The following is a 16,235-nucleotide window of genomic DNA, read 5'->3' as shown; positions in this document are numbered from 1 at the left end:
GAATTTCAGCATCTGGTGAATTTATTCAGCATAATCACAAGCATTATCTTCATGCTGTCACACACAGACACAAACACAGATACAGCACAATATCCATATTTAGCCCAAGCGGATTCCTTCTGAGGCTCATTTATATGTCTTCATATGCCACAGCCCATCATTTAAATAATGAATATTTTCAATGCCAATTCCTTTGTTGACTTTCTCACTGTAGAAGAGAAAAAAACACATAAACATAGTTTAATACATCTTTATAGTGTTACTTATGATAAATATAATTCAAAGTACATTGTTATTTTATAATTGTTAAGCCGCAAGTAAAGAACTTACTGCTACCACAATTACATCGCTGTTTATATTAAACTACATTACTCTGTGGCAGCTTATATCTTAAAGCGATTTTAGTGATCTAACTAGTGGGTCTACAGAAGCAGAGTAACAATGTCCCAAGACTAGGGGAATATCAAAGTGCTACATTAACCCTGAAACAAAATTATTAACACTAATTTGGTCGTCAAATGGGTTCTAAAGTTTTTAAATATATTGCCTATGTTTTGTAATTTATCTTTACTAGTTCTTTAAATATTCTGTATTTCTTGTACTACCAGGTCAGAATACAAGATAAATACTGTGTGGTGCTGAGCTGTATCAGTTTTTATTTTTGTTTTTGTTTTTTTGAGCTGTATCAGTTTTCAAAACTAGCAGTAATGGCCAGGCTCTGTGGCTCACACCTGTAATCCCAGCACTTTGGGAGGCCAAGGTGGGCGGGTCACTTGAGGTCAGGAGTTTGAGATTGGCCTGGCCAATATGTTGAAACCCCATCTCTACTAAAAATACAAAAATTAGCTTGGCGTGTTGGCGTGCGCCTGTAATCCCAGCTACTTGGAAGGCTGAGGTAGGAGAATCACTTGAACCCTGGAGGCAGAGGTTGCAATTAGCCAAGATCGTGGCATTGCATTGCAGCCTGGGTGACAGAGTGAGACTCCATCTCAAAAAAATAAAAATAAAGTACCACAGACATACATACAAAACAGCTGTGTTGGCACACGGGTTCTTTTCAGTGCTCAAGACAGACTACAATTCTGAAGACAAAATAGGTTTTCACTGGCTTCCTAAGTGTTAAGAAATATCAGAAATGAAGCTTCTGTGCTTGGATATTTGTACAATGCAGTATGCATGACGGCTAATTTCACCTGTAATTCTGATGCTTCCTGGGTTGGTTACCCATATCTCAAAAGTTAAGGGGACCTAAAGTAAGACTTACATATCTTCTGCAGACATCTTCATGACTCCAACACATAGAGCATGTTGTTTTCCTTCTGCCATGATAGCCTGAAAGAACACAGCTAAGAAAACTATGTATCAAAATGCCTTGGGGCCTCCCCACCAAGGGAAGGGTGTCAAATAATGATCATGTTACTGGTTAAGCCACTTGAAACCCCTCTTGTATCTTCTCCTAGGTGATTAACTCCTTGAGAGCAGAGACCTAGCAGAGTCTGTGGGTATACTGTCAATACTCAGTAAATGCTAAATGAATAGATCTAAGAATCATTTTTCTTTTTACTTCTTTTTTTGACACGGAATTTCATACTTGTTGCCCAGGCTGGAGTGCAATGGCGTGATCTCAGCCTAGTGCAACCTCCACCTCCCGGGTTCAAGCAATTATCCCGCCTCAGCCTCCCAAGTAGCTGGGATTACAAGCACCTGCCACCATGCCCGGCTAATTTTTTTTTTTTTGTATTTTTAGTAGAGATGGGGTTTCACTAAGTTGGCCAGGCTGGTCTGGAACTCCCAACCTCTGGCAATCCACCCACCTTGGCCTCCCAAACTGCTGGGATTGCAGGTATAAGCCACCACGCCTGGCCATAATCATTTTTCTTTAAAGTCAAATGTTAATACTATAGCCCCATGCCAACAACACTAGAATAAGTCACACAAAAAAAGAAGTAAAAGTTCTTATACATAAATACTAAAAACTGTGAAATCAAAGAATATTAATTGTTCTAGTATTCTGATCACTAAATGGTGGGTTTTTTTTGTTTTGTTTTGTTTTTTGGTTTTTTTTTAGACTGAGTCTTGCTCTGCCACCAAGGCTAGAGTGCAATGGCGTGATCTCCACTCACGGCAACCTTTGCCTCCTGGGTTCAAGCAATTCTCCTGCCTCAGCCTCCCTAGTACCTCGGATTACAAGTGCATACCACCATGCCCAGCTAATTTTTGTATTTTTAGTAGAGACAGCGTTTCGCCATGTTGGCCAGGCTGGTCTCAAACTCCTGACCTCAGGTGATCCTCCCACCTCAGCCTCCCAAAGTGCTGGGATTACAGGCGTGAGCCACCACACCCGGTCTGAATGGTGGTTTTATATAAAGGATGTTTTAAAATAATAGTTAAATTCCCAGTCTATTTTTAAGAGCCTGATAAAACAGTTTCAACCTTTCTAGAACAACCAGAGTAGTCTTGGTTAACATTTGAAGCTTCTGGAATGTTAAACACTGCAGTACTTATTTTAAAAAGTCAAGATTCAGGGTACACAAAATCTCTCTGTACCACTTTTTTACAACTTTCTATAAATCTGTAACTGTTTCAAAATAAAAATTATTTTTAAAAGTAAAAACTGGGTACTAAGAAAATTTTCCATCTAAGGGAAACTCAGGAACTTTAAACTTACCAACACTTAAAGGAATGATAAATATTAAAACGAAACAAAACAAAACAATAAAAAAAAACCTGTCCTCACTTTTCTCCGCTGGTTTTCAATTTGTTTATTCAGTGCTCCACATACTTGAGCACCTATGATGCAAAAAGCATCTATGTCAACATAAGCTGTTCCTAGAATATAAACATACAACTTATATTACCCCTTGCCCCCTTGCCCCAAGAGATTTTTTTTTTTTTTTTAGCACAGGATATAATCTTAAACGTACTTCAAGTACTCCAAGCCAGGCACAGTGGCTCACGCCTGTAATCCCAGGACTTTGGAAGGCCAAGGCGGGTGGATCACCTGAGGTCAGGAGTTTGAGACCAGCCTGACCAAAGTGGTGAAACCCCATCTCTACTAAAAATACAAAAATGAGCCAGGCGTGGTGATGGGTGCCTGTAATCCCACCTGTTAGGGAGGCTGAGGCATGAGAATTGCTTGAACCCAGGAGGCAAAGGTTGCAGTGAGACAAGATCATGCCACTGCACTCCAGCCTGGGCAACAGAGTGAGACTCCATCTCAAAAAATAAAATAAACGCACTCCAAAAGTAATTTCCCTATTCCCACCAAGTACCATTCCTTTTCTCTATCTGAGGCAAATGGCTGCTTTGGCTATGATAAAGGAGAAGATGGCCTCCTGTCCAGAATAATCACAAAAATCTATTTAATCCAGAATACAGCTGAAACAGCACTGTAGAAATGGAAATAACGCAGAATTATTCAGCTATATCATGAGTCGAATCAATCTTTAAGGACTATGTGGGACTCTGACATTTCTCTTTGAGAAAACATGCTCTCAGGCCCCCAAACCCAACTTTTCACATAATTGATTTTCAAAATAAAAGTTGGGAGGTTGCCAATATTCCCCATTACTCACTCCTAACACAAAATTGTCGCTTGGGAAGAGATACCTATACCCGGTACCTAAATTCTTTTCCCTTTTGAGTGCTTTTACTCCAGTGTATGTCAGTAAGTCAAAATGAACATTACAGTGGCAAGCTGATATCCACAGCGCTGATCCAATTATATCACCTATATCCTTTCCTCTAGTAATCAAGAATTCCCTGTTGTGTCCTAAGCCTGATAATAATAGGCCCTAACTGGGCTGGAATGCAGCTGAGACTCTTTTGTAACTTGTTCTCATTTAACTTCTAAGAAACAACCTATGAGATAATTTAATAGCAACAAATAAAATTACTTTGCACAACTTCAAATGCAACCAGAAAGGCATGAGATAAGAATAACAGTAACCTTCAAAAAAGTACATCTAATGTTCTCTTGGATGATACATCTTTCGCAGTAATAATAAGAGCACAATGAATTTTTCAGCAGTTTTAGCCTGGGAAGGATACAACAATGGTATCTACTGCAGCAGGATAAAGCTTAGCTCCAGGAGAAGTTAAGCCTGGACACATGATATTTGCTCCACTGAGTACAAATTTGATGGCTCCTTTATCAACCTGCTGGTGTGGCAAGATAAAAGGATCTATAAGAAAAGAAATACATTATATGAATAAAACTAATGACTCAACAGAAAAAGGCAAAGGATATGAACAAATATTTCCCCAAATTATAGTAATCTGACAGATACAAAATAAAACTCTGAAACGTTATAATTTGTTTACCAAATTGGTAATCTTGTTTGTTTGTTTTGAGACAGGGTCTTGCTCTGCCACGCAGGCTGGAGTGCAATGGAGCGATCACGCCTCACAGTAAGCTTTGGCTCCTGCAATCTGCCACCTCAGCCTCCCAAGTAGTCTCCAAAAACCATAGTTTCAAAACCATGTTTTTGGAGAATACTTAATACATCCTGGGAAAATTTCATGACACAATGTTAAGTGAAAAATGCAGAATAAAAAACAATTTAGAAGATCAGTGGTAGCTGGGCATGGTGGCTCACGCCTGTAATCCCAGCACTTTGGGAGGCCAAGGCAGGTGGATTACGAGGTCAGGAGTTCAAGAACAACCTGACCAATATAGTGAAACCCCATCTCTATTAAAAATATAGAAATTAGCCAAGTGTGGTGGTGAGTGCCTGTAGTCCCAGCTACTCAGGAGGCTGAGGCAGGAGAATTGCTTGAAATGGGAGGCAGAGGTTGCAGTGAGCCAAGATGGTGCCACTGCACTCCAGCCTGGGTGACAGAGCAAGAAAGACTCTGTCTCAAAAAAAAAAAAAAAAGACCAGTGGTTATACAGGGTTGGGGAAGTCTGGGGAGGAAGGATGAACTGGTGGAGCAGAAAGGATGTTATAGGGCAGCAAAATCATTCTGTATGATGCTGTAACAGTAGATACTTGACATTATGTATTTGGGAAAATCCATAAAACTGTAGAATACAAACAGTGAACCCTAACATAAACTAGGGACTTGCATTAATAATAATGCATCAGTACTGGTTCATCAATTGTTACAAATGTATCATTCCAACACAAGTTGTTATTCATAGGGGAAACTGAACTGGGGAGAAAGAACTCTGTTCTTTCTGCTTACTTTTTCTGTAAACCTAAAACTGCTCTAAAAAATAAAGCCTATTAATTAAAGAAAAAAAACTACAAACGGATGAAGGGAAGTTGGTTAAGGCATACAAAAATACCGGTAGATAAGTTCTAGTATTCAAGAGTACAGTAAGGAAATTATAGTTAACAATGATTTACAGTATATTTCAAAATAGCTAGAAGAATTGTAGTCTTCTCAACACAAAGATAAACATTGAAGTGACAGATATCCTAATTAACCTGATTTGACCATTACGCTGTATAAAGGTATCAAAATATCACATGTACCCCTAAAATATGTACAACTATTATAAATGGATATAGGTGGGAGGCAGGTTGGATACAGGCACCACAACAGCAGACAATGTACAGCTATTACGTATCAATTTTTAAAAACTATGTAACAGAGAGCCCAATTTTTAAAAAAATATGCATTTACACACATCACAGGAAGTAACTGGATGGAAGGACATTTAGCCCATGCTTTCGCATATATAGACTTTTCTCTATTGGGCAAATAGATACAAATATAAAAGATGAAAATGCTCACAATGCTTATCACAGTTTGTAAATACATATTTGTATAATTACCTAATTGTTGTTTATTCTCCAAACTAGACTATTAGTTTCATAAGGACAGAGACAATGTCTGTCTTTGCTTCCCATTGCATTCTCAGTACCTAGTGGGTGCCTAGCACACAGTAAGTTCAATAAATATATGTTGAATGAATGATGAATGCTCTTTCCTGGGCTTTCTGGAATGCATGAGCATTTTTCAGATTTACCACAAGATGAGCATTTTAGTTTTACATCCCTTATAACCTAGTACTAATAAATAATGAGTTAACTATCAGAAACCACTTTAAACTCTTTTTGTGTCTTTCAGTATCCCCAAATGCATATTTCTGTTTTATCCCCCCAGCGGGGGCTTATCTGATTAAATGCATATTTCTTACAAGACTTTACATTTGAATTATGCAGTAAGAGTAAATAGTTCAAAAAATAAAAATAAAAATAACTTACATTTGTGAAGTAACCTTAGGGTTGGATAAAAAGGCCCTTCTCTTTGTCTAAAAAATAGTAATTCTCCATTTACAGTAAGGATTTCTATATGTTCATGGCTGTAAGACAAATGTTACAAAGTACCAAGTTAGATATTTTCTTTCAAAAATTCACAACATAAAAATGCATATATAGTAATAAAGTAAACTTTAAAAAAAAGTCAGTAAAAATCCTGGCTAAAAAATATTGTTTACATTGTTTTTCCTATCATACAAGTCCAGCAGAGAAGAAAAATATGATCTACTACAACCAATTTTATTTCACATTTTATTATTTTAATTCCATTGTTAGATAATTCAATAAAACAATTCTCTAAAGAACAAACTGAAATAAATTAAATCCAACTCTGAATTAAAACATTTAACTCTTTAATAAAACAATCAATACACAAAGCCACATTTTTTTCAGGGACATAGAAAATCTATGAAAATACAAATATTGGAGTTTCAGAGTTATTCTGTGTCTATCCCCATCATTAATCAATAGTTAATCTGAAAATAATTCCATTTAATATGAGTGCAATCTAATCATTAAATATTCAGCTACTCCAAGCTTTACACAGACAAAAACAAAGACTTACCATCGGACTATTTTGACAGGATCTTTCTTAGGCATGATCTGATTAAGCCATGGTTCAATACCTGGAAATTGCTCTATCAACTGATTCTTAATACCCTTAATAACTGAGGTTTTCAACTGGATGCAGTTGGACACATTTTCTTTTTCATCAAATCTGCCAAGTAATTTTTGCAAGAAAAGAAAAAGGGATTTCTAAGTAGAGGTATCATAACACCTAAAGGTATTGTTCTAATTAGTATTCCCAACCAAGTATTTAGATACTTAAAATAATTATGAAATAAGTTGTTTTTTTAAAAAAATACCACCTCCCTTTTACTCTGTCCAGCACGAAACCAATGTCTTAATACAATATTGAAATAAACTGTCAAGTATACAGCAATTAGCTGGGGTTGGGGAGAGGAATACAAGACACATTTTGCACCATAATCTCTAATTAGCTACACAAATGCCTTTCCTGGAAAATCTTACTCAATTCTACCCAGGAAGAAACACAGGCTCCCACCAATAACAAAGCCTGTGATCAAAAAACAAAACCCTCAATTGATACAAAAGACCAACCCAAGCATAACATAGAAAATCGGCCCCTGCTAGGCTATGTAATCTGCTGAGATTTTTTTTTAAAGTGATGATGATAATGATTTATAAGATCCCTATTTATTTTTGCTCAAAATTTCATGCAAAAAACCCACCTTCCTTTGCCCATGTTCCCCCTTTGCTTTTTGCGTCTACCAAATCTGGAAGGCAAACCCACTAGTAGGTTCCCAAGGAATTTTTGTCTTCCTTACACTGAATAGCTTATGGGGCAATCACGTTATTTTCAAGGCAAGGTTAATCTGGCAGCTAGGCAATAGGCATGACAGGCCGCTTGCTTCCTGTCACCCAGACTCCTTCACTCCCATGACCCAGGAAGTCAAGCCTTCCTTTATTCAGTTCATAACTAATAAACATATGGCAGTGAGCGCAGGGCTCCCCTCTCAGCTAAAGAGGATATGCCCCTAAATCACAGTGCACGGATGTGATTGGTAGAACCCTAGGAATGGAGACGGAATCGAGGGAGGGGGCAAAAGAGAAAGAGGGGTAAGGAGAAAAAACAATGGGAGTGAAGGGAACAAAACCCGATTAAGGACTACGGATGGAAGGCTTAAAGAAGTGTTCAAGTTGCGAGTTAGAGCATAGTACTATAGAAAACCTTAGGGAGTCTGGATGGCAGGGGCGGGGGAGAGAGAAAGAGGATCTTAGCTCTCGCCCTCTTCCCCACCCCCACCCCACCGCCTTTGTGAGCGGCCGACGGAGGCCACAGCATGTCCTTACTTCTTGAACATGATCCAAGGTGAAGGGGGCGACGATAGGGAAGGGCCCGGAATGGGAACGAAATTGAATTTGCAAGGGTCCGGCAGATCCCCTTACACGAGGAAGGCCGGCACTGACAGTCGGAGCTGTAGTCGTTATCCGGAAAACGAGAGCCAGCCGCGCTTTACGGCTCTTAGTCAAATCTGACTACTTCCGCTCCTCTGGCCTCCACGTAGGCGCTTTCACCGGCTCCTTTTAGGCAACCGGTTCCTCTGCAGTTGGAGGTAGCTGAAAAGGCGGGACTTGAGAGGGAAGAAGTGATAGAGCAATTGCAGGAAAAGAAGAATGGAGGGGGCGGGGAAATCAATCAAAGTAGCATTTAAGGCACTTGCGTCTGTTACGGGTTCCTCAAAGGGTCAAGTTTCTTCCGTGCTTCGTTGCTAACTACCGTCACACTAAACGATTCTTTTTTTAGGAAGAATGGCTTTTGTTCCGTCTGAGGCAACTGAATGGATTGGTGCTTACCTACCAGCATGAATCCAGGCAAACCTCATGGCTTCATGTTAAAATGCTGGTAGGATTGCCAGGTTTGACAAATGAAAATATAGGATGCCTATTTAAATTTGAATTTCAGGTAAACAATGAATACTTACTTGTTTTAGTGTAAGTATACCTCAACAATATTTTGGACATACTTACACTAAAAATATACAGTCCTTGTTTAGCTGAATTTAAATGCGCGTCCTGTTTTTTATCCGGTAACCTTATTCACTGGCAACCATACGATGCCCCCATAGTTTTTTGTGGGTTTTTATTGAGACAGAGCCTCACTCTGCTGCCCAGGCTTGAATGCAGTGGTGCTGTCTTGGCTCACTGCAGTCTTGACCTCCTGGGCTCAAGGGATCCTTCCACTTCAGCCTCCCAAATAGCGTGGACTACAGGCACACACCACCATGCCCGTTTTTTGTTTGTTTTTTATTTTTTGGTAGAGACAGGGTCTAGTTGACCAGGCTGGTTGCAAACTCCTGGGCTCAAGCAGTCCTCCTGACTTGGCATCCCAAAGTGCTAGGGTTACAGGTGTGAATGACTGCCCTCCTGTAGAATAATTCCCAAAGAATTATTACAGATGGCAATCTGATTAAAGAGATAATAACTAAAGATACATGTTTTACTTATGTAATTTTTTAAAAAGAAAGCTGATAGAGAAAATTTTGCCAGTCAAGGATTTTACTTTGTTTTTTGTTTTAGACACGGCATCTTACTACTCTGTCACCCAAGCTGGAGTGCAGTGGCATCATCATACTTCATTGTAGCCACAACTTCCCAGGCTCAAGTGACCCTCCTGCCTCAGCCTCCCGAGTAGTTGGGACTACAGGCATGCACCACCACAGGGCTGGTGGGAAGAGCCCCTTATAAAACTATCCAATCTCGTAAGCACTCGCTCACTATCACAAGAACAGCATATGGAAAACCACCCCCATCATCCAATCACCTCCCACCAAGTCTCTCCCCAGATATGTGTATGGGGAGTATGGGGATTACAATTCAAGATGAGATTTGGGTGGGACAAAAATCCAAACCATATAAGTCACCCTATTGTGCTATCAAATAGAAGATCTTACTCATTCTATTTTTTGTACCCATTAGCCAACCCCACCTCCACTACCCAATCCCCCACTACCCTTCCCAGCATCTGGTAACCTTCTATTCTCTGTGTCCACGAGTTCAATTGTTCTGATATTTATATCCCACAAATACCCACAAATAAGTAAGGACATGTGATGTTAGCCTTTCAGAGCCTGGTTATTTCACTTAACATAGTGATCTCCAGTTCCATCCGTATTATTGCAAATGACAGGATCTCATTTTTTTTTATGGCCGAATAGTACTCCATTGTGTATATGTGCTGCATTTTCTTTATCCAAACATCTGTTGATGGACACTTAGGTTACTTCCAAATCTTAGCTGTTGTAAACGCTGCTGCAAGAAACAAGCATGCAGTTATCTCTCTGATATACTCATTTCCTTCCTTTGGGTATATACCCAGCAGTAGGATTGCTGGATCATATGGTAGCTCAATTTTTAGTTTTCTGAGGAACCTCCAAACTGTGCTGCATAGTGGTTATACTAATTTACTTTCCCACCAACAGTGTACGAGTATTCCCTTTTGTCCACATCCTCATCAGCATTTGTTATTGCCTGTCTTTTGGATATAAGCCATTTTAACTGGGGTGAGATGATATCTTGTAGTTTTAATTTGAAAATCAATGATGCTAAGCACCTTTTCATATGCCTGTTTGCCATTTGTGTCTTCTTTTGATAAATGTCTATTCAAATATTTTGCCAGTTTCTTGATCATATTATTATGTTTTTGCCTATAGAGTTGTTTGAACTCCTTATATATATATTCTGGTAATTATTCCCTGGTCAGAGGGGTAGTTTGCAAATATTTTCTCCCATTCCATGGGTTGTCTCTTCCCTTTGGTGACTGTATCCTTTGCTGTGCAGAAGCCTTTTAACTTTATGCAATCCAGTTTGCCCATGTTTGCTTTGGTTGTCTGTACTTGTGGGATATTGCTCAAGAAGTCATTGCCCAGACCAATGTCATGGAGGTTTTCCTCAATGTTTTCTTGCAGTAGTTTCATGGCTTGAGGTCTTAGATTTAAGTCTTTAATCCATTTTATTTATTTATTTATTTATTTATTCTTTTTCTTTTTTCTTTTTAAAGATGGGGTTTCACCATGTTGGTCAGGCTGGTCTCGAACTCCTGACCTCTAGTGATCCACCCACTTTGGCCTCCCAAAGTGCTGGGATTACAGGTGTGAGCTGTTTTATACATCAAGAGATAGGGGTCTGGTTTCATTCTTTTGCATATGGATATGAAGTTTTCCCAGCACCATTTATTGAAGATACTGTATTTCCCATGTGTTCTTGGCACCTTTGTCAAAAAATGAGTTTGCTATAGATGTGTGGATTTGTTTCTGGGTTCTCTATTCTGTTCCATTGGTCTGTGTCTGTTTTTATGCCATGCTGTTTTCATTGCTATAACTCTAGAATATAATCTGAAGTCAGGTAATGTGATTCCTCAAGTTTTGTTCTTTTTGCTTAGGATAACTCTGGCTATTCTGGGTCTTTTGTGGTTACATATAAATTTTAGGATTGCTTTTTCTATTTCTGTGAAGAGTGTCATTGGTATTTTAATAGAGATTGCATTGAATCTGCAAATTGCTTTGGGTAGTATGGACATTTTAACAATATTGATTCTTCTGCTGGGCGTGGTGGCTCAGACCTGTAATCCCAGCACTTTGGGAGGCCAAGGCGGGTGGATGACGAGGTCAGGAGTTCGAGACCAGCCTGACCAACGTGGTGAAACCCCCATCTCTACTAAAAATACAAAAATTAGCAGGGCCTGGTGGTACACACCTGTAATCCTAGCTACTCAAGAGGCTGAGGCAGGTGAATCACTTGAATCCAGGAGGTGGAGGTTGCAGTGAGCTCAGATTGTGCCACTGCACTCCAGCCTGGGCAACAGAAAGTCTGTCTCAAAAAAAAAAAAGTTAATAAAAATAAAAAAACAATATTAGGCCAGGCGTGGTGGCTCACACCTGTAATCCCAGCACTTTGGGAGGCCGAGGCGAGTGGTCATCTGAGGTCGGGAGTTCAAGACCAGACTGACCAACATGGTGAAACCTTGTCTTTAAAAAAAAAAAAAATTAAAAAAAAATATTGATTCTTCCAATCCATGAACATGGAATATTTTTCCTTTTTTTGGTGTACTCTTCAATTTCTTTCTTCAGCGTATTTTACCTTTCTTTTCTTTCTTTCTTTTTTTTTTTTTTTTTTTTTGAGATGGAATCTCACTCTATCGCCAAGGCTAGAGTGCAGTGGCATGATCTCAGCTCACTGCAAACTCCGTCTTCCAGGTTCAAGCAATTCTTCTGCCTCAGCTTCCTGAGTAGCTAAGATTATAGGTGTGTGCCAGCACACCTGATTAATTTCTTTCTATTTTTAGTAGAGATGGGGTTCCACCATGTTGGCCAGGCTGGTCTCAAACTCCTGACCTTGTGATCTGCCTGCCTCAGCGTCCCAAGGTGCTGGGATTACAAGTATAAGCCACCGCGCCTGGCCAGTATATTTTACTTTTCATTATAGAGACCTTTCACTTCTTTTGGTTAATTCCTAGGTATTTAATTTTATATGTAGCTCTTGTAAATGGGATTATTTTTGAAATTTCTTTTTCAGATTGTTCACTGTTGGCATGTAGAAATGCTACTAATTTTTGTAGGTTGATTTTGGATCCTACAATTCTAATAACTTTATCAGTTTTAATAGTTTTCTCTTGGAGTCTAGTTTATTCTAAATATAAGATCATATCATCAGCAAGTAATGATAATTTAACTGTTTCCTTTCCAAATTGGATGCCCTTTGTATCTTTCTCTTGTCTGATTGCTCTAGCCAGAACTTCCAAAATAACAATGATGATGGTGGGCATCCCTGCCATGTTCCAGATCTTAGAGGAAAGGCTTTCAGTTTTTCCCCATTCAGTATAATACTAGATGTAGGTCTATAACATATGGCTTTTATTATATTAAGGTATGTTTTTTCTATCCCCTGATTTTGAGGGTTTTTATCATGAGTAAATTTTGAATTTTATCAATTGCTTTTTCAGCATCAACCGAAATAAAAGGTTTTTATTTCAAGCTGAAACTGGACATTTTTTTCCTTCATTCTGTTAACAGGCTGTATCACATTGATTGACTTGTGTATGTTGAGCTATCCTTGCATCCCAGGGATAAATCCCAGTTGGTCCTGATGAATGATCTTTTTAATATATTGTTGAATTTAGTTTACTAGTATTTTGTTGAGATTTTTGCATCTATGTTCATCAGAGATATTGGCCTGTGGTTTTCTTTTATTGATGTGTCGTTGTCTGGTTTTGGTATTAGAGTAATGCCAGTCTCATAGAATGAGATTGGAAGTATTCTCTCATCCTCTGTGTTTTGGAATGAGATTGGAAGTATTCTCTCATTCTCTGTGTTTTGGAATCGTTTATTTATTTTTGAGATGGAGTCTCACTCTGTCACCCAGGCTGAAGTGCAGTGGCACTATCTCAGCTCACGGCAACCTCCACCTCCCGAGTTTAGGCAATTCTCCTGCTCAGGCTCCTCAGTAGATGGGATTACAGGCGCGCGCCTCCACACCCAGCTAATTTTTGTATTTTTAGTAGAGACTGTATTTCACCATGTTGGTCAGGCTGGTCTCGAACTCCTGATCTCATGATCCACCCACCTCGGCCTTCCAAAGTGCTGGGATTACAGGCGTGAGCCACTGCACCCAGCGAGTTCTTCTTTAAATGTGTGGTAGAATTCAACAGTGAAGCCATCGGGTCCTGGACTTTTCTTTACTGGGAGACTTTTTATTACAGCTTTGATCTCATTACTTGCTTTTGTGCTGTTCAAGTTTTGAATTTCTTCCTGATTCAATCTTGGTAGGCTGCATGTGTCTAGGAATTTGTCCATTTCTTCCAGATTTTCCAATGTATTGGCATATAGTTGCTCACAGTAGCCTCTAATGATCCTTTGAATTTCTGTAGTATCAGTTTTAATACCTCCTCTTTTATTTCTGATTTTGTTTATTTGGATCTTCTCTCTTTTTTTCTTAGTTACTCTGGCTAAATGTTTGCCAATTTTCTTTAACTTTTCAAAAAACCAACTTTTTGTTGCATTGATCTTTTGTATTGTTTGCTTCATCTCAACATCATTTATTTCTGCTCCGAACTTCATTATTTCTTTTCTGCTACTAATTTTCTGCTACTAAATTTGCTCTTGCTTTTCTAGTCATTTAAGATGCATCCTTAGATTATTTATTTAAAGTTTTTCCTCTTTTTTTGATGTAGGCACTTATAGCCATAAACTTTCCTCTGAGTACTGCTTTTGCTGTATCTCATAGGTTTTGGTAGGTTGTGTTTCCATTATCATTTGTTTCAAGATATTTTTCAATTTTCTTCTTAACTTCTTCATTGATCCACTGGTCATTCAGGAGCATATTGTTTAATTTCCATGTATTTGTATGGTTTCCAAAATTCCTCTTGTTATTAATGTCTAGTTTTATTCCATTGTGGTCAAAGAAGATGCTTAATATTATTTCAATTTTTGAATGTTTTAAGACTTGTTTTGTAACCTAAAATATAGTCTATCCTTGAGAATGATCCACATGCTGAGGAAAATAATGTGTATTCTGCAGCTCTTAAATGAAATGTTCTGTAAATATCTATTAGACCCATTTGGTCTACAGTGCAGATTAAATTTGATGATTATTTGTTGATTTTCTGTCTGAAAGTTCTGTCTAATGCTGAAAATGGGGTGTTGAGGTCTCCAGCTGAGACTGGTGATTCCCCTTTGTCTAGGGCTACTTTAAATGCTCCCTCCATGGGCAGGCATCAACCGAGTTTGCTCTGGGTTTTCTTTCTGCTCTAACAGGACAGCACTGAGTTCAATGCCTCACAATTGCTGGATTTTCCCTCCCCCAGCACCCAGAGATGTTCTCCCCACCACGCCATTGCTGCCGGGGGTGGGAAGGGGTGGCGTAGGCAATTCTAGGCTGTTTTTTAATCTCTTCCGTGCCTCTTTTAGCAATATGAAATTAAAATCAGGTACCATGACGGCTCACCTGATTTTTGGTTCTTATGAAGGTGTTTCTTCTATGCAGGTAGTTGTTAACCTGGTGTCCTTGTGGGGGCGGGGTATGATCAGTGGAGCTTTTTATTCTGCCGTCTTTTCCATCCTCCTCCAGCTTTTGTCTGTCAGGATTCTTGCCAAACAGCCTTCCTCTCCTGGCAAATGTCACATCGCCCTGGGAGCCTGCCATTTAACAATAAATACGTTATAAACAGCAATAGTCCAGGCACACTGGCTCATGCCTGTATTCCCAGCACTTTGGCAGACTAAGGCAGGAGGATTGCTTGAACCCAGGAGTTTGAGACCAGCCTGGGCACCATAGTGAGACCCCCATCTGTAAAAATATTTAAAAATTAGTCAGTCCTGTTGGCGTATGCGTATAATCCCAGCTACTCTGGAGGCTGAGGTGGAAGGATCATTTGAGCTCAGGAAGCAGATTACAGTGAGCCAAGATTATGCCACTGCACTCCAGCCTGGACAACAGAGTGAGACCCTGTCTCAAAAAAAAAAAAAAAAAAAAATGACAAAAGTATTATACTGAAAATCTGTAGTGCTAGAAATAATAGTTAATAAGAGTTAACTTTTTTTTTTTTGTAGACAGAGTCTCGCTCTGTCGCCCAGGCTGGAGTGTAGTGGCATGAACTTAGCTCACTGCTACCTCCACCTCCTCGGTTCAAGAGATTCTCATGCCTCAGATTCCTGAGTACCTGGGATTACAGACGCATGCCAGCCCAGTTAATTTATTTTTGCATTTTTAGTAGAGACAGGGTTTCACAATGTTGACCAGGCTGATCTCAAATCCCTGACCTCAAGTGATCTGCCCGCCTTGGCCTCCCAAAGTGCTGGGATTAGCTGGGATTACAGGTATGAGCCACCGTGCCCAGCCAAGAAATAATAAGTTTTAATTCTTTTTTCTTTTTCTTTTTCTTTTCTTTTCTTATTTTCGTGTCTGTGTGTGAGAGGGAGTTTTGCTCTTGTTGCCCAGGCTGGAGTGCAATGGCATGATCTCGGCTCACTGCAACCTCCGCTTCCCGGATTCCAGTGATTCTCCTGCCTCAGCCTCCCAGGTAGGTGGGATTACAGGCACTCGCCACCACGCCCAGCTAATTTTTTGTATTTTTAGTAGAAATGGGGTTTCAAGCCGGGCGCGGTGGCTCAAGCCTGTAATCCCAGCACTTTGGGAGGCCGAGGCGGGTGGATCACAAGGTCAAGAGATCAAGACCATCCTGGTCAACATGGTGAAACCCCGTCTCTACTAAAAATACAAAACATTATCTGGGCATGGTGGCGCATGCCTGTAATCCCAGCTACTCAGGAGGTTGAGGCAGGAGAATTGCCTGAACCCAGGAGGCGGAGGTTGCGGTGAGCCAAGATCGTGCCATTGCACCCCAGCCTGGGTAACAAGAGCGAAACTCCGTCTCAAAAAAAAAAAAAA

General features: G+C 39.6%; 1 protein-coding gene and 1 long non-coding RNA gene across 3 annotated transcripts in view; one reads left to right on the top strand and one right to left on the bottom strand.

The window, feature by feature from the left end:
• On the bottom strand, window positions 1-8,555 carry MCTS1 (MCTS1 re-initiation and release factor). 2 transcript variants are annotated; one of them, XM_032258413.1, is made up of 6 exons: window positions 8,145-8,555; window positions 6,835-6,987; window positions 6,216-6,313; window positions 4,051-4,184; window positions 1,265-1,332; window positions 1-208 (listed from the first exon to the last, which is right to left on the bottom strand). In XM_032258413.1, the coding sequence occupies exons 1-6, from the start codon at window positions 8,153-8,155 to the stop codon at window positions 127-129; spliced, it is 546 nt and encodes a 181-aa protein (XP_032114304.1). In that variant the 5' UTR covers window positions 8,156-8,555; the 3' UTR covers window positions 1-126. The 2 variants fall into 2 exon arrangements, with proteins under 2 accessions (XP_032114304.1, XP_032114303.1); XM_032258412.1 differs by lacking the exon at window positions 8,145-8,555 and adding an exon at window positions 7,523-8,066.
• Window positions 8,556-14,341: 5,786 nt separating this feature from the next.
• Window positions 14,342-16,235, top strand: part of LOC116536635 — an 8,385-nt gene continuing 6,491 nt past the window's right edge. Inside the window, exon 1 of the long non-coding RNA XR_004262730.1 lies at window positions 14,342-14,353. This is a non-coding gene — a long non-coding RNA (uncharacterized LOC116536635). The remainder of the gene's footprint in view (window positions 14,354-16,235) is intronic.

Source organism: Sapajus apella, unplaced genomic scaffold (assembly GCF_009761245.1).
Source record: "Sapajus apella isolate SASKATOON/1434 unplaced genomic scaffold, GSC_monkey_1.0 scaffold102, whole genome shotgun sequence".
NCBI lineage: Eukaryota > Metazoa > Chordata > Mammalia > Primates > Cebidae > Sapajus > Sapajus apella.
Note: the sequence above shows the minus strand (reverse complement) of the source record. Positions and strands in the feature narration are given on the sequence as shown.